Source organism: Chinchilla lanigera, unplaced genomic scaffold, assembly GCF_000276665.1.
Source record: "Chinchilla lanigera isolate Chin_1 unplaced genomic scaffold, ChiLan1.0 scaffold00067, whole genome shotgun sequence".
Taxonomy (NCBI): domain Eukaryota; kingdom Metazoa; phylum Chordata; class Mammalia; order Rodentia; family Chinchillidae; genus Chinchilla; species Chinchilla lanigera.
In genome coordinates this window covers 2,052,439-2,078,434 of record NW_004955468.1, presented here as the reverse complement: position 1 = coordinate 2,078,434, position 25,996 = coordinate 2,052,439, and the positions used below count along the sequence as shown (strand labels likewise).

The window sequence follows — 25,996 nt, the reverse complement described above, 5'->3', positions numbered from 1 at the left end:
GAGGAGCCACCCTAGGGTGGATCATCACCTAGATAATATAAAAGAGAAATGAAGAAGGACAGGGGAACTTCCATTCCTTTTGGAGGAGCTCCAGTCTTCACCGTCAGCTTGGACTCAGTCTCCTGGCTTCTAGTGCAGACTCTTCGGCTTCCACCTTGGATCTTTCAGCCTTCCGTCGCAGACTCATTGGCCTTCTGGTATGGACTTGCACGGAACTCTGCAGTGAACTCCAGACACTGGACTGATTCCTTCCATCTTCAGTGTGCAGACACCCTCTGCACATTTCCCCATACAACTCTCTGGCTGACCGTCGTAAGCCAATCTTGTAATTTCTTATAATTTGTACAGCCTGTGTTATATCTGTTTCTCCAGTAAAACCCTGACTGATACAGGTTCACTGCAGTAATCTTGTGTCATCTAAGAGGGTAGGGTGGGAGGAGTAAAAAACTAAGAAACACTGGCGAAATTCACAATCCAGGGGCATCGGTTCACTAAAAGACTGAGACCAAATCATAGGACTAAAGATTGCTTTCCCTCACCCCATATCTAATTGCTACATCACAAAAACCCTGTTTACTAGAGTTCTTTTACCAAGTATAGCACATCCAACTTTCCTTTTTTTTTTTAGTACCAGAAAATGAACTCAGGATCTTGTGTTTGCCAGGCAGGTCCTCCAATTTTCAATGATAACAATGGAGGAGCACCAAGATGGCAGAGTGATAAGCAGCAGACAAAGAGCCTCTTTGAGAGTCCCTGTCCAGATGCTGGAATATAGCAATGTGAGAAAGACAGGAAGGAGGGAAGTGGGTCCCCTTGATCTAAGAAGGATCTGAAGTGTGAATTGAAGCCCAGAGAGAGAGTGAAGAGAGGAACTTCAACAAAGAAGGAGGTAGACAGCGGTGTCTTCTCCCTGAGACAGGATTCACTGCGCAAGAGGAACAATTCAAACCTGTGGACACATGGTGACTGCTGGCATCTCCAGAGGCCTTCACAGAGAGACATAGCACTGGAGGGCAGCAGCAGACATGAAGGACTGCACTAGCCGGCCATAAGTGCTGAGGGCACAGTCATCCAGCACAAGACAGCGATTGGCCAGGGAGCCATCTTGGAGAGGGGCTGACTGAGCTCAAACTCAGAGCAGCTACTGGCTCCATCTAGCAGCTCCCAGCTGGGTTCAGGCCCATGGAAGGTGCACACACAGATGCAGGCTTGCTGAGATTATCCGTTACCCCACCGAAAAGCCACTGCTGGCTTGCGGGGCTAAATCAACACAGATTTGGACTCTGTCTCCACACATTGTCTACCAGTGACAGCAGAGACAAACCTGGAAGTAGATTTTCTTTTCTCTTTTCCTTTTTTCTTCCTTTCTCTCACTCTCTAGATTGTTTTGTTGTTGTTGTTGTGTTATTTCTGTTTCTTGTTTTCGGTTTTTTCCCTCTTTCATTGTTTGATCTTGTTTTTATGAGTGTGAACATGGTTTCTAGCTTCTTTGTGGTTGTCGTTCTGCTCTGTTCTTTTTGTCTCTTCCTTCTCTCTTTCCCTCCAGTCTTCTGCACCAGTTTCCCAAAGTAAGTGTGACCCACCTCTGTGCACCCTTACTTCTAATTGCTTCCTCTTCTTTCACTACTCTAATTTTCTCCCTAACCAATTTTAAATTTTAACCAGAGGGAAAATTTGACATATTAAAGACTTGTATACTGCATATAATTTTCTGGTTTCTTTTAGATTTTGTTCTATAACCACAAATCTAGTTCATATGGTGAAAGGTGGGAAATTAACAGTTACCTCATTTGTCATAGTTTGTCATTTTCTAGGCTGTGTATAATACTGTTGTCATTGGTGTGCTCACCTTATTTGTCATAGTTTGTCCTTTTCTAGGCTGAGTTTAATGCTATTGTCATTGGTGATGGTACCACTATAGCCAAAAGTGACATAATCGTTCTGAACAGCTGTTGTTCTTGGTAGTCCAAGACTGAGATTGACTAAGGGTCACTGAAAATACTGCGGCACAGTGCAAAAAGACCCGGCACCTGGGCCAAACAGGCAGCAACTTCTTATCCTCAACAAATTGAAGAGGCAGGATCTTGCAACACACTCAAAACTCAAAAGCCGGCTACACCTAGAAGATATCTTGGAGAAGTAGTCATTTCCTAATGGTTCTAAATGCTAGCAATAAAGCAACCCACCACAGGCAATTTACAAGCATCACCCCAAGAATTAAACTAAAAGAAGAAAAGAAAATGAGAAGACACTTAAACAAGATGCAACCCCAGACATCCAGTTCACCAAAGGCAAACCCAGGGGGCAATGAGGTGGGGCAATCCAAAAGCCCCCCACCTGGCCTCTCGGAGTGATAACAACAAAGCAATTGAATAAGACTCTAGAAAAAATAAAACCAGAAATAATTTCTTAGATAACTGCAGAGACGGTGTCCACAATGAAAACCATGCTTAGCGTCTCTAGAGCAGATACAGACCCAAAAATAGAAGAGCTTAAGAAAATGACGGAAGCCATAAATTCTCAGCATAGGAAAGAAATGGAATCTATAAGGCAGATTCAAGCAGATGTCCAGGAGAATAAAAATGCAAACTAAAGTATCGTAGCAGATTAAGTCAATGTGAGGACAGGATCTCAGATATAGAAGACAGTCTTGTGGTTAGCGATCATGAAAAGAAACATTTCTCAGGGATGAAGACAATAACAACAACAACAAAAATACAAGGCATTATAAACAAAAACAGTTTAAAGAAAGAGTAAGGCTAAGAACTAGACAGATTCACATGGCAAGAATGTTATTATCAGACTGGAAATTTGAAACAACTATTAAAATATGCTAAAGACTCTAGTGGAAAAGTGTAAACATGCAAGGTGGGCAATATAAGCAGAAAGATGGAAATTCTGAAAAAGAAAAAAAGTTAAAGATCAAAAATACTGTAACACAAATAAAGAATGCCTTTGTTGAACACATAAGTGAACATGGCTTGGATGAAGAAAGAATCTAAGTTTGAGGGTATTTCAGTGGAAATGTGGAAACTTTGAAATGGAAACATCTAAAACTAAAAAAGAGAGAAAAGACTGAAAAATGAGAAACTGAGTATCTGAGACTGCAGGACATTACAAAAGATTTAAAACAGAAGAAACTGAATTAATAATAAATACAAAATGGAAAGCCTGAGGCCCAGATGGGTTCAATGGAAGAAATCACACCAGTTCTCTACAGTGTCTTTTAGAAGAATGGAATACTTCACTCGTTCTCTGAGAACAGTAATAGCCTAATACCAATTACCAAAACAAGGGCAACCACATTAGAAAAAATGACAACAAAAAAACTTCAGACCAGTAGCTCTCATGAACATGGACACAAAAATCCTCAACAAATTATCAAATCCAAAAAATATATAAAAAGAGTTATCCACCATAACAAACAGGAGTTACCTCAGATATGCAAAGCTGGTTCAAAATTTGAAAACTCCATGACTAGAATCCATCACATCAGCAGGTTAAAGAAGAATCACAAGGTCAAATCAATAAATCCTCCCAAAATCATTTGACAAAATCTAACTCAGAAACATGGTCAAGAAAAAACTCTCAAACTAGGAAGTCAAAGGGAATTTGCTCAACTTGATAAAGAACATATACAAAAAAAAAATCAGTCAGGTGTGGGAGTACACACCTCTCATTCCTGTTACTGTACTTGAGAGACTGGGGCAAGAGGATCACAAGTACAAGGGCAGCCTAGTAAGATTTTGTTTCAAAATTAAAAAACAAAACAGGGGCTGGGGATGTGGCTCAGTGGTAGACTTCTTGCCTTGCATGCACAAGGCCCTGGGTTTGATCCCCAGCACCACAAATAGAAAGAAAAAACAAAACCACAGAAAACCCAAGCCTATACAACACACTAACAAAACCATAAACAAAACATTACAGCTAAAAATCTAACTTAATGGTTGAAACTAAAAGCTTCCTACTAAGATGATGAACACAGCGAGGATGTCTTCTCTCAATTCTTGTTTTGAATATCATAGAAGTCCTTACTTAACGTAATAAGAAAAGTTAATTAAAAAATACAGATTGGGAAGGAAGAAAACTGCAGATGACATGGCTGTCTACGTAGAAAATATGCAAGACTCAACAAATGCTGCTGGAATAAGCAATTATAGCAGGGCTTCAAGAGATTATGTACAATTAATATATAAAATCTAATTACCTTACAGCAATGAGCAAGTAGAATGTGAAACTTAAAACAGTATCATTTATATTAGCACCTTTCAAAATGAAATACTTAAGTATATATCTAACAAAATATGCAGAAGACCTGTATGAGAAAAATTATAAAACTGAAGGTACCAAAGAAGAGCTAAACAGATGAAGAATTGCTCCACATTGAAGAAATCAGTTCTTTGATTTGTGGCCTTCATTCTTACATTTCTGGGTGGGTAATAATCTTTAACTCCAGGATTTTGCCTCTGAATTCACATTTCACCTGATCCAGTATATCCACTCAACTCCTGTTAAAGGGCTTTTCAACAGGCCTATAGGGGCCAATTCACTCTTACTCAAGACTGGACCCACGTTCTCTAATTCTTTGGCCTATAGATATAAGAACTATCAAATTTCCCCACTAAAAACTTAACTAAAATCTAGACTGCCTCTGCCAAAAGCTTTAAGGGCCATTATCCTAAATCCGAAGAGAAAGGGCAATGCAGTGTAATATGATTTTATTTTATTTTATTTTTATTTATTTATTTAATTTTTTGGTACCAGGAATCGAACTCAGGACCTTGTGCTGACCAGGCAGGCGCTTGTGCTGCTGTACTATATCCCTGGCCTGTAACATGATTTTAAATAGCTTGATCCATCATACTTACTTTTTAGCAAAACCTTACTAATCTTTGGGATGGAGTCCATATAAAAATAGAGATTTTTGCTAAGGCTTTGAGAATAAATGCATACTTCATTAAAAAATTCACATTCACTTTACAGATTATTATTATTTTTTTTTGGTGGTGGTGCTACAGTTTGAATCCAGATGCATTCTACCAGTGAGCTAAATTTCCAGTCCCCTCCCCTTTTTGAGACAAGGCCTCCCTATGTATTCCAGGCTGGCCTTGAACTGGCAGTGATCCTCCTGCCTCAGCCTCCCAAGTGCTAGGGTTACAGGTGTACAACACCATGACCAACCCAGATCCCCTTGTTTTGAATCAGAGTCTTGCTAAATTTCCTCAGCAGGACTCAAGTTTGTGACGATTCTGCTTCAGCATCCCCTGAATGTTCGGATCACAGGGATGTGCCAGTGTACCCAGCTACAGACATTATATCCTAAATGTGAGCTTTATGAATGGTTTTTTCATTTTCAGTTTTCAGTGCTGATTTTTGAAGCCACATAATCAAGTTTTAGGGCATTATTTGGACTTGAAAATATAGAGTAAGATTCCACTAAGAAGAGATATAGATACAAAATCCACATCTCCCATATTCATCTTTGGTTTTGTGGGGGATTTTTTTGGGGGACATTGTACCTCGGATACATATAGTTATACTAATAACAAACGTTGGGTTATACACATGCTCAGTACTATTCCAACAGAGCCCACACTTAGTTATTTCATTGGCTGGTGTGTTGAAATGTGATACTGTAACATTTTTAACCACACTCTTCTGTCCCTACTGAGTGCCTATTGACATCAGGTATGGCAATGCAAACTGCTCTAGCCAATGCAATGTAAAAGTGATGTGTACCAGTTCAGAGTAGAATCTTTAAAGGCTTCAAGATCTGTGGCATGATTTTGCCCTCTCCCTTTTCCCTATGTGACTTCCATACTCTATGTAAATGTGCCACCATATGCAGCTCAGAATGGCCACTTTATTTATTTTTTCATACCAGGAATCAAATTCAGGACCTCATGCTTACCAGGAAGGCACTGCACTGCGGAGCTATATCCTTGGCCCTCTTTATTTATTTATTGAGACAGGGTCTCACAATGCAGTTCAGGCTGGCCTTGAACTCACTTATATAGCATAGGTTGGCCTTGAACTCACAGTAATCCTCCTGCCTCAGCCTTTCAATTACTCAGGTTACAGGCTGAATGGGCACTTTAAATGGCCAAAATATTATTTCTTTCTTTTAAAATAAACTTGGTGTGTTTTGTTTAAAAAATACTTCCATACCTCAATGTTAACTAATACCCTATTTTTTCCCCAGGAAATAGGAATTGAATTTCATCTTTTTGCAAAATAAACATCATTTTTCGTACCAGTCTGATGTCATCTCCATCTACGGTGGCTGGTAGTCTCCCAAATGATTTGTCCATATCCTAGCATCAGGAACCTACAAATGTGATCTTACTTGGAAAAGGGAACTTTGCTGTTGAAATTAAGGGTCTCAAGAAGAGATGGTTCTGGATTATTTAGGTGGTCCCTAAATTGAGTGACAAGAATTGAATTGACTTGAACTTATGAGATAGAGGGAGGACATACAAAGAAAAGGAGGAGGTAGTGTAACTGTGGAGGCAGATTAGAACAATGTGGCTGGATGCCAAGCAACATACGGGACCAAAAGAAGCTGGAGAAAACAAAGAATCTCCCCCATAGCCTTTGGTGAGAGCATGACCATGCGGCTAACCTCTTGATTTCAGACTTCTGGCCTCTACAGTTCTCTGATGGGTCTAAGAAAAGGCTACTTTTCCTTTTGTGTAACAAAGAATGATGCTTTCTAAGGCCTTTAAAGGCAAGAGCTGAAACCAGAAAGTTTGGATTTTTAAAAAGTTATTCAATGTTTAATTTACAAAAAAAGTGTTATAAAAGTCCTATTTCACATCTTCCACTAGTAATGAATATAGACTCATTTACTTGCACCATCAGTTCTGGATATCGTAAATCTTTTAAATTTCCCAGCTAGGTCTGCACTTAGCTACACTATTGAATTCTAGCTAATAGGGTATGAAGGAATGCAATATGTATAACATTAGATACTTGTCCTTAAAGTAAATCACGTGCCTTTCTGTTCCATCCTCTACTCGGTGCATTGTGACATAAATGTGATGGAATGCCACCTATGGTCATCTTATTTTTTTTTTTTTTCTTTTGTGGTACTGGGAATCAAACTCAGGACCTTGTGCTTGCCAGGCAGGCACTTATGCCACTGAGCCATGTTCCCAGCCCACACCTATGGTCATCTTGAATAAGGCTACCACACTAGATAGAGGTGATGGAAAATAAAGAAGGTTTATATCAGTCCTGGACTGTCTAACTTGTATGCCAATAATTGACAGGACAGTAAAATCAGTTATTTTAAGATACTTATTTTTCATCTCACTCCAGAAAGAAGGGCTATCATCAAGAAATTAATCAACAACAAGTGCTGGTGGGGCTATGGGGAAAAAGAAACCCTTCTCCATTGTTGGTAGAGTGTAGACTGGTACAACCACTGTGGAAATCAGTGTGGAGATTCCTCAAAAAACTAGGATTAAAGGTCCCATTTGACCCAGCTATTCCCCTTCCGGGTATTTTCCCAGAAGAAATGAAAACATCATACTGCAGCAATATATGTGCACCCATGTTTATGCAAAGCAATTTGTAATACCCAGATCTTGGAAACAACCTAAATGTCCACAACCGAGGAATGGATAAAAAATGATGTGGTATTTTTATACAATGGAGCACTACTCAGTGATAAAGAAAGATAAACTCAAGGCTTTTATAGGTAAATGGATGCAACTAGAGAACATACTCATAAGTGAAATAAGCCAGACTCACATGTGTAAATATTGTACTGTCTCCCTAGTGTAAGAAACTGAAAGAGTACATAAGATCCAAAAGGTACAATAGATATAGTGAATGGAAAAGAAACTGCTCAAAAGGAAAGAACAACTGGAATGGGGGAAAAGAGAAAAGAAGGGAAAAAAAGGAAAGATATGTATATATACACAAAATAGCTAAGATAACTGTACTACTAATTTCTGTTAGTTTACTGAAAGTTAGTGCTTATATTGTTTGATCAATTTTGTAAGCCTGTATCTTGTTATCTGAGCAACTACTCTGAAGATAACAATACGCAATATAACAGCTACTATTAATGCCTATCATCTTGTTTTGAAATTTTGTATCATTTTTTTTCCTCTCTTTACAATAAAAAATACTTATTTTTGGTCTTTCACATCCTATAAAATCTTTATCTCCAAACATTAGCCCTATCTTTAACAATGAAGAGATACAAAATACTTTTAAGTCAAATCTATTTCAACCTCTGAATTATATTAATCTTCCAGTACTTCAATTTTTTTTTAAGTCTATAAGCCCATTTTGCTCTTTTTTATTGTCAATGTTTGTTTCTGTTTACTTACTTATTCTAACATTTTCTTTACCCACCATTCCTTTTTGGTTCTCAAGTTCTCCATCTTAGGCCACATTTATTAGCTGCATGCCAGTACCTCCCCTCAGTACCTCTCCCTACATACCTCTTTAGTCCATGACATTGAGTTTTTGAGAGTAAGTGAGGTGTCAAAATAGGATTTTTAAAGAGTAGTCAGGGAATATCTATAGGTCCCCGAGGTCCGAACTATCTTCAAAACAATGTCAAGATTTTCTTTTTCTTTTTAATTCTGATTCTTTCATGAGTATACAGAGTTGTCCCAATCTATGTGAAAGTTACATTGCTACAGACTGCATATAGGAGATATGGGAACCCAGCTATCTTCCATGCACGTCTCTATTTGTTTTCATGAGAAATGACTTTGAAGATACCAATATGTAATACAACAAGCATTGTTAATTTCCTACCGCTTTGTTGGTAACTCCGTGTTGTCTGTACTGTTCTTTTGCTATTTTGTAAAAGGTTGTCTGTCTGTTAATGTTTTCATTTTTAAAATAAAAAAAATTTGTAAAATGGCACAATACCTTTCTTACATGTTTTTAGAAGTTATTTTTCACAAAATATTATTTATATTAACATGTAAAGAAAACTGTCATTAGTTTTCAAATACATTTTTAAAAAATTCTAATTTGAGAATAGTGCCTGTTGCAAAATGTTCCACGGCCTTAGATTAGGTTTTGTGGCAGACAAAATCTAAGATGAAAATTTAATGCTGAGGTTTACTGAGGAAAGCTCTTGGGAATATCACCAGTTTTAAGATACAAGGGAAGTAGAATTGATGAAGGAGAAACTGAATTGCCAAAAGTTGTAATTCCTCAGAGAGCTCTAAACCTGGGATTCCTCTTCAGAGTCATTATAAATTGAGGCAAAGGGGTCTAGGCTGTCCTCAAGGAACAGGGTAAACTTGCATAAGGCAACTCTTCATTCAAGAATGATTCTGGTAGATGAACTTAATTGTGAGTTGTCAGCAGTCAAGATTCTTAGCAACTGGAAGCACAAGTGCTTTGGTACCAAAGGTAGAATTTTATCAACTCTGAAATATAGCTCACATTTCAAAGCTTCCCTAAGATCAATCTGAAATGACTCATGGCAGGATGCTGCCTAACCGAATACCCTTGACTCATTCCCCTTTTCTGTCCAGCTTCCTCCATGTTCTCAACCTTCATACCGAAAGCATTTCCTCATTAAATTATTTGTATAGGAATTTTTATCCCAAGGTATGCTTTTGGGATATACAACTGAAAAGTCTGTAACAGATTTTGATTCCATCTGTCAACCTTTACCCTAAAATGTTTCTCCCTAGTCTGCCACATGTTAAGCAAATATTCCACCGTCCAGCCATTTACTTGCTATAACAAGGAGTTATTCTTTACCTTTTTCTTCTTCTTATTTGAGAAAATTCTATTGAATTACCTCCAAAATACATCTCAAATCTATTAATTTCTATTGCTGCTAATTCAAGCAACTGCTAATATATTTTATTCTGGGTGTCCCAAGGTCACTCACAGGAATTGTACCTTATGAAGTTTGAAATCTAGAATAGAAATGTTCCAATAGCAGTTCATGTGTGTTCAGATAAAGAGGGATTTGCCATGATTTGATTAATGTTCTTTTAAACTTTACCACAGACAATTATATCTGTATTGTTATTTCTATCCTTTAAGACAGGGGGAATATAAATTTATAGAGACCAGGTCACTTGCTTGCTGACATGAAATTAGTAAAACACCTTTCTTAAGACTTTAGATGCAGTTTCTCCACAAGCATTTTCTCTCACATGATAAACTCATCTAGTCTTACGGAATGAGGGAGAGGCCAAAAGAAGAGCCTAAAGAGGTTGTTAGGCTTTGAGCCTTAATTGAAATTTTAAATTTCTCTAATGACACCAAAGTCATGTAAAGAAAGAGACAGAAGATTTAAGGCACAAGAAGTATAGAGAGAAAAAATAAGGAGAAAATCATCGAGGAAAAACAACAGTTTAGACAAAAATTAGTGTCTCTCAACTATGAAAATATTTACATAGAAATTCTTGTGCAGATAATGCATGAAATTAAAAAACTAAAAACAGTTTGCAGATATCATATGCAGACAATATTAGGTTTATATGAAATGACAAAATTCATTTGATATATTAAGCTGTTAATGTTTTCATTAAAATTAATTCCTTGCTATATATATCATCATGGTTCATCTCCAAAAATATCTAATAATCACCAACATTCACATAATCATGGTTGTACTTCACAATTTTTATTTGCAGATTTATTTTTATAAAATAAACTTCAAACAAATGCAACCGATACTTGTAAATAAAAGTTAAAAGTTTTACTTAATCTACCATCCTCAATCTTTGTATCTTAGGGTAGGCTTAAATATGTTATAGAGAATAAGATCCTTTTGGAGGAATGTTATTAATTATTGTTCAGAATCTGAGATCATTGCTTCCAACCAAACTACAGACAATATATAAGTCAAGAATTGTGGGAGTGGCAATATGGTTCTATATGTTATGAATAAGCAATTTTACAAAATTACTTATGACTGCTTCAAGGAAATAATTAACTGTGTCATTATTGTTTATGCTCTTGTATGGAAACTTATAGGCTAAGAACACTAACACTGCAAAGTCCACCTCTCAGGAAAGTCTTATTCATTTCACAATAACTCTAAACACATGACTAAGTAGTTAGCTATTAACCTAACAAGTCTGTTGTTAAGTAATAGACACACTAAAAGGGCAGGGACCATGAACAGATCATTAGGCCCTACAATAATAAATGCAAACACACTTCATTTGTTATACTGATGTCTGATTTTCAAAATTTAATAATTAAATGTAAAAATGTAAACAATTCATGGAATTAATAAAACATGCTAACTTCATATATCATGAGCAATATTCAAACTATGAATCTTCTGGAAATAATTTTAATAAAATAGTTCAGCATCCGATAGAACATAAGAATCCATTATAACATTTCTTTCTATGAATATGGGCTTCCCTTGACCTGTTAATTCTGAGAAGTTACTACAAAAACACTATTAAGACAACCCAATCATATTACCACTGTGTTATCAGTAACTTTTAGGAATTATTTTATATGCTGCCAGTCTTTTACAGGTGTAAAAAATACATGTAAAGCTAAAGGTCACCCTTAATTAACATCCCCAACTCCCTTCCTTCCAGAGACAACTCAATTAATAATGAGGCATGTATCTTTCTAACTCATTTTAGTCTTGCATACACAGATATTTCAATAATAAAAACTTTTGTTTTTTGTAAATGATTTCATTCCAACTTACATGAATATTATATGTTTCATCTGTATCTATTTTTTCACTCAACACTTTTAGATAACTATCTTCAGTATACAACTTGGATCTAGTTGTTTTTAACTGAGGTTCACAATTCCATCATTTGAATATATCACACATTACTCATCCATTAAACCACTGATGAATGTCTAGTATGTATATATGTATGTATGTATGCATGCACCTATCTATCTTAAACATTATTTGTGAATTTCTATAGAGAATAACCTGTGACTTTCCCCAGTGGTTTCGGGCATTGACTTGTCATATTTCAGTGTTAAAATTCTTTGGAGTATCATTTCTTTATAATTGTAGGATCATACATACTTTTATTTCCCTGGATATAGTAAAATATTCTACAAATTGTTATTTATTAGGCCATCACTTCCTACTAACTTAAAATGGCACATTTAACATATAACAAATTCACATATACTCACGGGTCTGTTATTTAAAACTTTATCCTTTAAAAATGTTAACCCTATATAATGCACTAATACTATACACTTTTTAATGACTGTAACTATATGGATAGTATACACTAAAGGTGACCCCTTTGTTGTTTTTCAAAATTCTCAGCAATCCATAGACTTGTTTCACATGAATTTTAGAATACTTTGGAAAGACCCTAGAAAATTGAGGCTGATCACGTGGAAATGCATTCAACCTATAGTTTTTTTGAGAATGGACAATTTTATGATATTGGGTTTACCATTAATATATATAGTTTATTTACTCAAGTCTTACATACACATGCCCAACAAAGTTTTACTGGTTTTCCAAAACAATCTTATTCAATGTTTTTTTGAGCTTACATCACGATGTTTTCAGTAAATCATAGGTTGAATATACAACAGAAGGCCTGCCTTCATTTAGTACACATGGTGTTTCTCACCTGTATGACTCCTCTTATGTATAGAAAGGGATGCTCTTTGAGAAAATGCTTTTCCACACTCATTACATTCAAAAGGTTTCTCACCAGTATGGCTTCTCATATGTATAATAAGTAATGAGCATTGAGAGAAGGCTTTTCCACACTTATTACATTCGTAGGGTTTCTCCCCTGTGTGACTTCTTACATGCAGAGTAAGGGATGAGATTCGAGAGAAAGCTTTACTACATTCATTACATTTAAATGGTTTTTCGCCAGTATGGATTTTTTCATGTTCAAGAAGATTCTGTCTCTGACTGAAGGCTTTTCCACACTGATTACAATGATACGGTTTTTCTCCAGTATGAATTTTCTCATGTTCAGTAAGATTTGATTTCTGGCTAAAGGCTTTTCCACATACCGTACAGGTATAGGGTTTTTCACCAGTATGAATCCGCTGGTGTCTGATGAGGTTTGACATCTGAATAAAAGCTTTCCCACAGTCATGGCATTCATAAGGTTTTTCTCCTGTATGAATTTTCTGATGTGTAATAAGATTTTCCTTCCGGCTGAAAGCTTTTCCACATTCATTACATTCATAGGGTTTCTCAGCTGTATGATTTCTCATATGTACAGTAAGAGATGAACTTTGAGAGAAGGCTTTCCCACATTCACTACATACATAAGGTTTCTCACCTGTATGACTTCTCATATGTATAATAAATACTGAGCATTGGGAGAAAGCTTTTCCACATTTATTACATTTATAGGGCTTCTCCCCTGTGTGACTTCTCATATGTAGAGTAACAGATGACATTCGAGAAAAAGCTCTACCACACTCATTACATGCATAAGGTTTCTCCCCAGTATGAATTTTCTCATGCTCAATAAGATTCTGCTTCTGGCTGAAGGACTTACCACATTCCTTACATTCATAGGGTTTTTCTCCAGTATGAATCCTCTCATGTTCAATGAGATTTGATTTCTGACTGAAAGCTTTCCAACAATCCTTGCACGCATAAGGTTTCTCCCCAGTATGAATTCTTTGGTGTCTAATGAGATTTGACATTTGAATGAAAGCTTTTCCACATTCATTACACTTGTAAGGTTTTTCCCCAGTATGAATTTTCTGATGTGTAATAAGATTTTCTTTTCTGCTGAAGGTTTTTCCACATTCTTTACAGTCATAAGGTTTTTCTCCAGCATGAATTTTCTCATGCCTAATGAGGTCAAATTTATGAGTGAAGTCTTGTCCACACCGATTACACTTTAAGGAAGTTATGACATAAGAGGAATAATGGTAAAATGGTTTCCCAAACTCATTATATTCAAAATTTTTCTTTCTTACACAACCTTTCTCATAACCAAATAAGTCTAAATTTTGTTCCAAATCCTTATCAAGTGAGTCACATTCATAGAAGCTTTGTCTTGGATTAATAATGTCTGAGTTCAGAGGAAATAGTTTTCCAACTTTTTTACATTCAATGACTTTTTCCTTAATCAGAGTTTTCTTGGAGATGGATGTGCCTTTCCTCACAAGTGTTTTCTGTTGCTTCTTGATCTGTTCATCAACTTCCCAAACTTCTAAAATGGAGGATCAAAAATTATTACTTGTGAATTTATCTACCACTGTACTATTAGTAACATACCAAAATTTGCTAATGTAGGGTGTAATCTTTGTTGTTGGCCTGAGTCAACCAATATGAAAGAAATCTGAAGTAAAATACTAGTTCCTAAGGTTTGAACAGTTAACTACTACAGACATTATGAAGAGAAAACTGGTATGTACACAGCCAAATAGCATTGACTGATTTTAAGCATGTCCTATATAGTACGAGAAAAATCACAAAATAAATATAATTAAAACAAAAGGGTAAATACATAAATGATTGTACAGGGAGTCCAACAACAACAGAATTAAACTAATACTTGTAGTTAAACAGTGGATTCAATATATATTTTTATTTTTCATCATTTCTAAAATTCTTCTGAAAACAAATAAAATGTCAGTCTTTAAGACAAAAGAGATAGAAGTGTAGATACAGGTAGAGACTTTTCAACAAAACAGGGTAAGATGAAAGGCACATAGGAAACTGTTTACTAGAAAGTACTAAGAAGCTAAAGCAAAAGTCTCATGAAGATGAAAATACCAAGATGGATAAAGTGGTTTCACCATAAACCCTGGGGAAAAACTCAAGATTTAAGAGGATTCAGTACCCAAAAGGTAAGGACAGATAAGAACAAGGTAAAGAAGTTACTTCTCACCACTGCTTTTCAAAACCATACTGGAAGACCTAGCTAATGCAGTAAGATAAGAAAAAGAAAGAAAAGGTATACAGATTAGAAATGAAGAAACAATAGTAAAACTATCTTTGTTCACAGATGGTATGATATGGTCACCCATGTAGGAAATCTGAAACAATCAACAAAAAAACTGATGGAACTAGTACTTATAGCAAAGTTGCATGATATAAGGTTAAGATACAAAGTGAATTGCCTAAATACTATACAACTAGAATTGAAGTTAAAATTAAAAACATATTACCATATTACTACTTAATTACCACTCCCCAAAATAAAATACTGTAAATATAACAACATACATGTAAGATCTGTATGAAGAAAACAGATCCATAAATTCTGACAAATAAACTTGAAGAAAAACTACAGATACTACATGCTCATGAATAAGAAATCCTAATATTTTAAAATGTCAGTCCTTCTCAACTTGATCTATATGTTCAATGAAATCCCACACTGTGAATTACTTTGTGGATATAGAAAAATTAATTATAAAATTCATATGGAGACAAAAGACCCAGAATAAATAACACAATACTAAAAAAACAGTGACCAGACATCATCTAACTTTGAAATTTACTATAAAGCTACAGTAATGAAGATAATGTGGTATAAGTAAAAGAACAGACAAATAGAACAACAAAAAAGAATAAAGAGCTCAGAAATAAACCCTCATAAATATAGTCAACTCATCTTTGACAAAGGAGCAAAGTCTTTTCAATGAATCATGCTAGAAATGAACTACAAATAAATCTAGTCACAGACCTTACATCATTCACAAAAATTAACTCAAAAAGAATCACATACCTAACTGTAAAACACACACATAAAATTTATTTATTAATTTTTTTTGTTTTGTTTTTTGAGACAAGTCTCACTATGTAGTTCAGGCTGGTCTCAAACTTGCAGTGATTTGCCTGCTACAGCCTTCCAAGTGCTAGGATTAGAGGCATGGGCCACCACACCCAGTTCAAAACACAAAATTTTTAAATGCTTAGCAGATAACACAGAAAATCTGGGGCTGGAGATATAGCTCAGTAGCACATGTACCTGCCTAGCAAGCATAAGGTCCTGAGTTCAATTCCTGGTACCAAAATAATAAAGTATGGGTTTTAACACAGAAAATCTGGGTGATCTGAGGATATGATAGTAACAACACCAAAAATATGATACATGAAAGAAAAAACTGGTAAATCTGATTTCATTAAAAGTAAAAACTTCTCTGCCAATGACACTGTCAAATAAATGATAAGTACAGATAAGGAAAAGTATTTTTAAAAGATACATCTGAGAAAGGACTACTGTCTAACATATGCAAAGAACTCTTAAAACCCAACAAGCAGAAAACCACCTGATTAAAAAATAGGCAAAAGATCTTCAACAGATACCTCATCAAAGAAGGTATACCTATAGCAAACAAGCATATGAAAATATGCTCAACATCATGTTATTAAGAAATTTATTGCAAATTAAAATGAGATACCACAACTACTATATTTGATAAAATCAAAGCTACTGATAACATCAAAGGCTGACAAGGATGTAGAGTAAAAGATACTCATTCACTGTTGGTGGGAATGCAAAACGATGTACTTTGGAGGACAGTTTGTGAATTTCTTAGAATATTAAATATATTCATACCATACAAGCATGGTATTTATCCCAGTGAGCTGAAAGTTTACATCCACACAAAAACCTGCATATGCATATTTACTTATATTTGCTAAAACTTGGAATATGTCTTTCAGTAGGTGAATGGATAAACTGGCAAATTTAAACAAAGGAACATTAGTCAATACTAAGAAGAGATGAGCTATCAAGTCACAAAAGATGGTAAAACCTTAAATATATATTGCTAAGTGGAAGAGCCTAACATGAAGAGGCCACTTACTATATGATTACAAACATACTGAAAAGGCAAAGCATGTCACTGGTTGCCAGTGGTTACAGGAAAGGGAAGGATGAACAGGAAGAAATAAGATTTTGAGGGCAGCAAAACTATCCTGTATAATAGTATAATGAACATGTATCATTATACATTTGTCAAAACCTGTACAAAAGTAAACACTAGTATACACTACTACTCTAATATATAAATTGGAACTAATGTGTCCATGCAGCTTCAGGGATTGTAACAAATATATCACTGTAGAGCCAGGTGTTGATATTGGGCAAGGGTGGAAGGGGTAGAAAGTATATGAAAATAGTATCTGCTCAATTTTGCTGTGAACCTCAAAAATACAGTCAAATTTTTAAAAAATAGGTAAAAGTAGAACCAAAAAGAAAAACATTAATTTCAAATTTGAATAAGGAACAATTAAACTCCCTGAGACAAGTATTATGGATCCTTAATACCTCAAGTAACATCTACTCCAACCTCCTCCTACTTTGCTTTTCTTCTGTGCAAAGGCTAAGACAGTTAAAACTCTTAGACAAAAGTGTACACCGGGTTCTCATAAGGTTTAGATTTGTCATATACTCATACATAATTTACATTCAGAACTACATTAGGAAGGGTGAGAGTAAGCATTTTGTTTATAACATCGTAAAAGAGGTGGCAAGTGCCCACAGCTATAGAAACATTTTTCTGTTTGAGATAAAATCAAATTCTTAATCATAGTAGAAGAAATTTCTTCAGCAGTTTACTTCTATGTTTATCTTTAAGACTCATTCTTAGAAATTTATCCTGTATATAGTCTGTCTCTTCAATTTTCACAAGGATTCTGTAAAGCATTTAATATGATTATATGAATTCTTTTCTTAACTAGCAGTTAATATATTCTTTTTTTGTTTTTTTTTTTTTTGTTTGTTTGTTTTTTTCCAGTACTGGAAATCAAACTCATGATCTTACGCTTGCCAGGCAGGTGCTGTGCCACTGAGCTAAATCCCCAGCCCAGCAGTTAATATATTCTTATCTCTACAACTGGATCTTGACCAAGACGCTATTACTTCCCAATTTACACAGGAAGTGGCCATGTGTATACAAATCCAAGCAAGAAAAAGAAAATATGTTCCAGAGAAAATGAAACAAAGATGATCTAGACTTAAAAACAAGTACTGCACATGCAAAGAAAAGGTCTTTATATTAACAAAAAAATAGGAATTATACAAATGTTTGCATATTGAATAGTGAGACCTCCAATCCCTTTCTGTTGTTTAGCACAATGAATGTTTTGTTTTGTTTTTTTTTTGGTTTTTTTGGTTTTTTTCTCCGGTACCAGGAACCGAACTCATGACCTTGCGCTTGCCAGGCAGGCGCTTTTGCCACTGAGCTAAATTCCCAGTCCCTAGCACAATGAATGTTAGAATGTATCTCCATATAGAACACGGGAAATTTTAAAACAAAAGACCTATAGATACTGGTACCTAGTATTCCACAAAAAACTTTTAGGTTCTGATCCAACCACTCTGCAGTACAGTGTGCTATTCAAAAAAACAAAACAAAACGGCAGAAGCTTTAGTAGCTATAAATCATTAGAATTTTCCTTTATTCCTTCATGTATCAAAATAAGGTCAATTAATGACATAAATTCTTTATTTAAACCAACTTTGAGAGTCCTGTTTAAACAAAAAATGTACAAAAAAACCACCAAGAAAACATAAAAGCAAGGCAAATAATATCTCCAAGGAATGACCGAAAGTTAGATGAACATAGAATAGTTATTTTTTGATTTAGTAAAAAACTAATATGTCAATAGTCATATCAAAACAAGCACTGAAAATTGAATTAGGCAAAAATTGTCATATATTTATATTTAGAGAAGTGGTAGTTGGTGTTATAAGAACACTAAACATCATCTTGCATTTGTATCAAATGATGAAAAACAGGAAATTATCAAACAGCAGCATATTCAAAGAAATCTAGCTTTCACTTGGTTCTTGATTCCTCCTTTAGTCTAAAAATAATCATTTTTATTACTTTTGGGATTATTCTTCCATTCTTTAAAAACATATCTATGTACATCATATGTTTATTTACATACAGATACACACATACATATACCTATACAAATACATATTTGTACAGTACAGTTATGCTAAACACTCTCTCCAATACCCTCCTTTTTGTGGTACAGAGATTTGAACTCAGGACCTTTGGAATTTTTTATTTTTAGACAGGGTCTCACTAAATCACTAAATTCCCCAGGCGTGGCTTCGATTTCAATTCTCCTACCTCAGTCACCAAGAGTGCTGGCATTACAGATGTATGCTACCCAGCCTGGCTCTCCAACACTTCCTTGCACAAAGACAGCTTATTCTAAATATTGTTCTGCATATTTTCTTTCTCACAGTTATGTACAGTAATTTCCTCACCCACAATTTCACTTTTCAAAGTCTCAGTCACTTGGGGATGAACTGGTCAAAAAATGGAAAATTCTAGAAATAAAAAACTTGTATGTTTTAAACTGTAGGCCACTTTGGATAATGTGGTAGAACTGCAAAAAGCACCATTCCACTTCATTCTGCCTGAAATATGAAATTTGTTTAGCATATTTGTACTATTATTATACACCATCCACCTGGTAGTTACTTCACAGCCTCTTGCTTATCAGATCAAGTGTGGTGATATCGCATGCCTATATGCAACTCTTTTTACTTAATCATAGCCCAAAGGTCATGAGTAATGATGCTGACAATTGTATTACAGTATACTGATATATTTTTGTGTTACACAATAATCCAGTAAATGAGCAACCAGAGCACTCAAATTGTGTTCTCCAATTTCCCATTAAAGTAAGTAGAGGAATTTTTAGAGCAATGGCTATTTCCCCCTTTGGAGAAGAATATTTACAAGATTACCCAAAGAATCCTCTGGCCACAGAGGAGATAATTTGAATTAAAATAATGCATGAAAAGTATTTTTATACAATCTTTATTCTAAGAGCATGTTTGGAGGTTCTAGCAAGAGAGTGCAGCTACTTGTAGACCCTTGCTTGACCAAGGAAATAGTCCTCCTCAATCCAGGGTAGTCGTCCTCTTTGACTAAGCATGCAGCTTTGCTCAGGAGGGATGTACATGGAACCCTGAGGGAGGAAGAAAATACCTTCCTGGCCAGCCAGAGATCAGCTGAATCAACCGTGGTGAGCAATAGGGTGACAGGTGTTATAGCCAGATTGCCCTCACATCCTCACATCTTTATTCTGATGCTAAAATTACCTAAATATAAATTTACACTGACAAAGGACATTAACTTGACAAACTTTGGAGATTTCTAGGATACAAATCCCTATTTGAAAAGATTTTAAAGGGAAAGTATCTCCTATTTTTTTTTTCTGACCTGTAAAAATGGTAATCAGGTAAGCAAAATATTTGATGAGAATTTTTCTTTATGGGATACCTCTCAGCCAATATAAGCAGATGAAACCTCTAATAAAATAATGGATCTAGGCGATAATGATCAACAACTCCCAAATCCCTGAAGTGAAAGATTAACGTGGATCATCAAACAGACCGAGTCTGAACGCCAAAAAAGAATTTACTGATGAATATCTGTATCTATTTCTATTACATATCTATTTCTATTCTTTTTTTGAATCTTAGTATTTCTAAAAGTGAGACAAACACAAGATGCAAAAATATGTACATACCACTACCTATACAGTACTCTTGACAAAGAATTGAAATTGAATCTAATAAAGCCCAATTATATGAAAAATAGGAAAAAAGAGTATATGTAGTAGTACCTCAGCATCTGCTGTAAATTGGTTTCAAAAGACTCGATGAGGATCAAAAACAGTGAGTACCAAAAATGATGAATGACAAATTGCTTGGGCTAGAAGAGGGAGTGAGTCATGAGGCTACGGACACCAATGAATTCTGGCTTGTGCAAATGACAAGTACCATGACAAAATTTTCACATCAAAATGCATCAAGTACCAAATTCAACGAGTTTCAAAGCACCTGAGTACACTACCAGGAGGAGGCAAATTGCTAATTGCAGAATAAAAAACATTCTAGAACAGGAATTGGCAAACTATCACCATATCCTGTTTTTATAAAACCTGTGAGCAATGATTGATTTTTGCATTTTTTAAAGTGTTGTTCAAAGAAAGGGGGAGCAATGAGAGAGAAAAACATGTAACAGAGACTGTATGTGGCCCACAAAGCCTGTAAAGTACCCCATGGAGGGTACGCAGTCCAAGATCCCAGGGAATATCTGAAACTACAAATACTAAACCCTATACACACTGTTGTTTCTTATACGTATCTATGATAAACTTCAACTTATAAATCAATACAATGAGACAAGTAATAACTAATAGAACAATTCTAACAATATACTATAATAAAACATACAAATGCAGGCTCTCTCAAAATATCTAATTGTAGCCAGAAGCAGTACTGCATGCCTGTAATATGCCTGTTACACAGGAGGCTAAGGCAGAAAAATCGTAAGTTGGAGGCCAAATTGGGTACCTTTGAGATTGGGCAAGACCCAATCTCAAAAAAAAAAGGGTTGGGGATGTAGTTCAGTGGTAGAGTGCTTGCCAATCAAATGTGAGGCCCTGGGCTCAATCTCCAATACTGCTAACAAAACAAAACAAAACAAAACAAACAAAATTAAAAACCCAAAACTTCTTGTACTTTCATCTTTTCACTTAAACTTTGGCTTTTCTTTGGCATATCTAAATTTCCAGCATCACAAGTGTAGCACACTTCAGCACCATTATTACTAAAAATAAGGCTTAACTACTTAAACACAAGCACTGACAACCAAGAAAACTTATTACATGAGTGTATGTAGAGCATATGGATGTATATAGAGCATGGATACATTGGAAAAGGAATGATTCACATACAAGAAGAGACAATGCAAGATGTCACCATAATACTTAGAATGGTGCATAGCTCAAACCTTCTACATAAATTATTTCTGGAGTTTTCCATTTAATATTTTCAGACTATAACTGAACACACGTAACAAATTACAGACAGTAAAATTGCAGGTGCGGGGGGAATTACTACCTGCTATTTAGATCTCTAAAACTGCTGACACTTTTTAAGAAGAGTATAAATAGGACCAGGGATATAGTTCAGTGGCACAGTGCCTGCCTGGCAAGAGCAAAGTCCTGAGTTCGATTCCCAGTACCAAAATACAAAAATTATAAAAACAGTATAAATAACTTTGTTTCTGCACAAATAAAAGGGTAGTGGGAAATGAGCTAATGAGAAGGGAAGAAACCCTTGTCCATTAAAACAAATTTAAGGTATGTAACAACCAAATGCAATATGTGGACTTTAGACTAATTATAAAAAGACATTTTTGTGACAATGAAAGAAATATGTACAGAGACTATCCGATGATAATAGAAATTACTGACATCATTAGGTATGATAATAATTTTTGGTGTGATAATTTTTAAAAAAACATTTGGCTGGGCATGGTGGAGCACAGGCTGTACGTACAGCATTCCAGGAGGCTGAAGCAGGAGGACTGCAAGTTCCAGTTCAGCCTGGGTAACTCACAGAGAGATCCTTAAAAGTAAAAAAACTTCAAAAATGAATGGAGATAGAGCTGAATATGAAGGACCTGGGTTCAAAACCCTAGTATCATCAAAAACCAAACAAACAAAACCCTTATCTACTGGCATGGCATATGACAGTATTTAAAGGAATACTATAACGTGAAACAATTCAGAAAAAAAAAAAAAAAAAAAAAAAAGAAGTAGGGGAGTTCACACATCTGGCAAAATGTTCTAACTGTGATAACGATTTAAGCTAAGTGACAAATACATGAGGGTTCCTTATACTATTTTCTCTGTGTTTATGTTTGAAAATGATTATAATAAAATTTTTATATAGTAATAGTTATTTGCAAATATGGAAATATATAACAAAAGAAATACTTAAATAAGTTGTAAACAGTTGCCTAGAAGAAGTGAAATATGAGGTTAGAACACTGCCATGCTATAACCCTTGTTTTTTGGGGGTTTTTTTTTTTTGGTACCAGGAATCAAACTCAAGACCTTGCATTTGCCAGGCAGGCACTTATGCCACTGAGCTACATCCCCGGCCCCGTGTATTTCTATTGGCTTTCTAAACCAAGTATATGTATTTTGAGAAAAGTTTAAAAAGCATATTAAAAAAAAATGCAAAAGAGAAATTGCAACTTGGTGTGGTAGCACACATCTATAATCCCAGCTATTTGAGGGGGAAATTCAAGCTATCTCAAAATAAAAAACTAGGGGTAGAGCTTAGAGCAAAAGCAGACACCGGGTTCACTTCCCAGTACTGAAGGAGAGAGGGCAGGAAGGAGAGAAAGAGAAAGGGGAAAATACAAGGAGAGAGGGAATGAGTAAGGGGGTGGGGGGAAGACAGAGAGGTAGAGAGAGGGAAAGAGAAAGGTGGAGAGGATGAAACAGGGAGGGAGGAAGGAGAGTGAAGGGGGAAGAAAGGCAGAGAGGGAGAGAGGCAGAGAAACAGCTGACAGCTCTATTAGTTTCAGAGAAACAAACCCCCACGTCTCATTACTTTTACCCAGATTAATACCCTGACAAGTGAATCTTTTGTCTGCTCTGCATACTACTAGCAAAAAAATTTTCATAGAACTATTCTCAAGAGGGCTGGGGATTTAGCTCAGCAGCACAGCGCCTGCCTGGCGAGCGCAAGTTTGTGAGTTTGATTCCCGGTACCGGAAAAAAAACAAAAAAAAAAAAAAGAAAAAAAGAAAAAATAACTATTCTCAAGAGATGTGTAGTGAGACCTGAGTCATATGAAAGACATTTCCTAAAGGAGGAAAAATAAGTGAACAATAACCAAGGAAAAATCAAAAGCTTTGGGAGAGGAGCAAAGAAAGACATTTCCAAGATTCACAGCATCAAATAGAGAACAGGAAACTTCCTATTTCAATATGGTGGAATTAAACATCTATTTCTTTTCCACTCTGCAAACAAGCAGAAAATACTTCAGTGAAATTTAGGCTTCTAAATTCCAACTCCAGAATACAAGGGAAGAACAGAGAATGGATTGGTGAAGGTAGGGGAAAAAACTCAACAGACAATGGCTACTGTTCCTTGTTTCAGACAGTAAGTGTGAAAACAATTCTCCAAAAAAGAAGCATATATGATATCATAATCTAGAAATAAAAATGGTTTTACAGTTTCGTTTTCAATTTTTGTGTGTGTGTGTTTTCTTCCGGTACCAGGAATCGAACTCACAACCTTGAGCTTGCCAGGCAGACGCTTTGCCGCTGAGCACAATCAATCAAGAATAGCTAGGAAAACATTTAAAAAAAAAAAGTGTAATGAAGAATGAAAGGGACTAAGTGTCAAGAATAAGTAGAAGTCCCACTTTTCAAGGCATCTTTTGGATTATTTATATTTTTAAACAAATATTCAAATAGTACGTTATCAAAAAACTAAAGAAATGGAAGGTGGGCATAAGAAAGAAGGTGATGTGAGATTTCTAAGCTAAAAATTTAGATTTGTGAGCCATGAGATGATGAGAGTTATGAAGTACAACAGGAAGTATGACCGCCATTACAAAACACAATTCTGCCGGCATGGTGACACACGCCTGTAACCCCAGCCCTCGGGAGGTTGAGGCAGGAGAAGTGCTGCAAGTTCAAGCTCAGCCAGAACTACATAGTGAGATCCTCTCTCAAAAAAACAAAAAATACAAACACTACACAAATCTGAAGCTTTTCAAAATATAAACATGGAAAAAAGAATCTAAGTGTGAAATAAACATATCTTAAAAATACTATATATCCTTCAAATATCAAATGCATAATAAAATAAAACAGCACAAAGGAGAGTCCAAAGAACAGAGACAAAAATCCCAAAGGTAAGTTGTAAATAAATTAGGGAAGGCTGGCATCCTGAAATCACACTGGGGCACTGGACTTCCACGTTTTAAAAAAGGGAAAAGAGCTCCAGTACAAGAATAATAATATCAAAATGTCACAGTAATGCAAGGCATTCATATCATTTGTGACTCTAGATGTAGACGGCCTTTTAGAAAATCTTGGAAAATGTGAACCCTTCACTGAAAACTGTGATGCAGCCAGCTCATTCAGAGGTGGCTTTTTACTTATTCACCTGGAGAGTGCCTCCAAAACATTTCTTCCTCCATCACCCATGGCTCCTCTTCTTGTTCCAACTTGAAGATCACATCTGGTTTGGTAACCTGACAGCCTGTTATGGGAATGAACAGAGAACTTGGATGTTAATGCTGGACAGTCATACAGACCTTGGGCTGAATCCCAGGGGCTTGAAGGCTTAGGGAAAATGAGGGTAAGGACAACCACTCTGATAGAAAGTAGTTAGTCTCTACCATGAAGACCGAAGCACGGACTGGGGATTTAGCTCAGCGGCAAAAGCGCCTGCCTGGCAAGCGCAAGGTCGTGAGTTCGGTTCCCGGTACCGGAGAAAAACCAAAAAAAACAAAACAAGACCGAAGCACATACAATTATGTGAAAAAAGGGAAGGCTAATTCACCTGCCAAAGCAAAGTGTCCACACATTTCAGAAATGGAGAGAAATTGTGCTTTAACTGCAAAGCTACCCTTACCTACTGTGACTAGGTTGCTGTAGTTCTCCAGCATCACATCACGGTACAAGTTCCTTTCAGCAGGTTTCATTTGTTGCCATTCTTCCTGGGTGAGGTCCACAGCCACATCTTTAAATGTTACTGTTTCCTGTAAAATACAATTCTAATTAATTTGAAATCATCTAAATTAAGTATTGAGGTAAAAAGGAACTTCTGTATCTAGTACTCAGGAGTCAGATTTCATTAAAATTATTTATTTGGTTTTTATATTTACCTAATTTTGCACTATGCAGTGAAAGGAAACACAATGCATTGGAAATATTCTGTCACAGTATGTTAACTATGGAGTCAGCAAACATTAATTCATCATTTACTAGAAGATGAATTGATGGAGTCAGTGGTCAGTGATTTTTATTGGGCTATCACAGAGATGAAAAAGTAGGATATGACTCACAGGTAAACTGCTTCAGAACCTGGCCAGGTGACTGTGTGATCTAGTGAGAAAGGGAGCATGACAGAGAATGGAAAGAGAAAAAACACAGGAGAAGAGGGGGCATTAAAATTTGAACATGGGCTGGGGATTTAGCTCAGCAGTACAGTGCCTGCCTGGCAAGCACGAGGTTGTGAGTTCAATTCCCGGTACCAGGG

The 25,996-nt window shown here is 35.8% G+C and overlaps 2 protein-coding genes across 4 annotated transcripts in view; one reads left to right on the top strand and one right to left on the bottom strand.

Moving 5' to 3' along the window:
* The window catches only part of LOC102029951 (zinc finger protein 850), a 277,918-nt gene that overhangs the window by 102,277 nt on the left and 149,645 nt on the right, over positions 1-25,996 (top strand).
* Positions 1-25,996, bottom strand: part of Znf568 (zinc finger protein 568) — a 57,053-nt gene that overhangs the window by 9,737 nt on the left and 21,320 nt on the right. For 2 of the 3 annotated variants that reach the window (XM_005399905.2, XM_013522316.1), the window contains exons 5-7: positions 25,370-25,496; positions 24,899-24,994; positions 12,582-14,141 (exon numbers count right to left, since the gene is read on the bottom strand). In XM_005399905.2, the coding sequence (XP_005399962.2) occupies positions 12,582-14,141; positions 24,899-24,994; positions 25,370-25,496 (1,783 nt within the window). Of the gene's footprint in view, positions 1-10,623; positions 14,142-24,898; positions 24,995-25,369; positions 25,497-25,996 lie in introns of those variants that run through there. The other variant, XM_005399906.2, reaches the window with a different exon arrangement.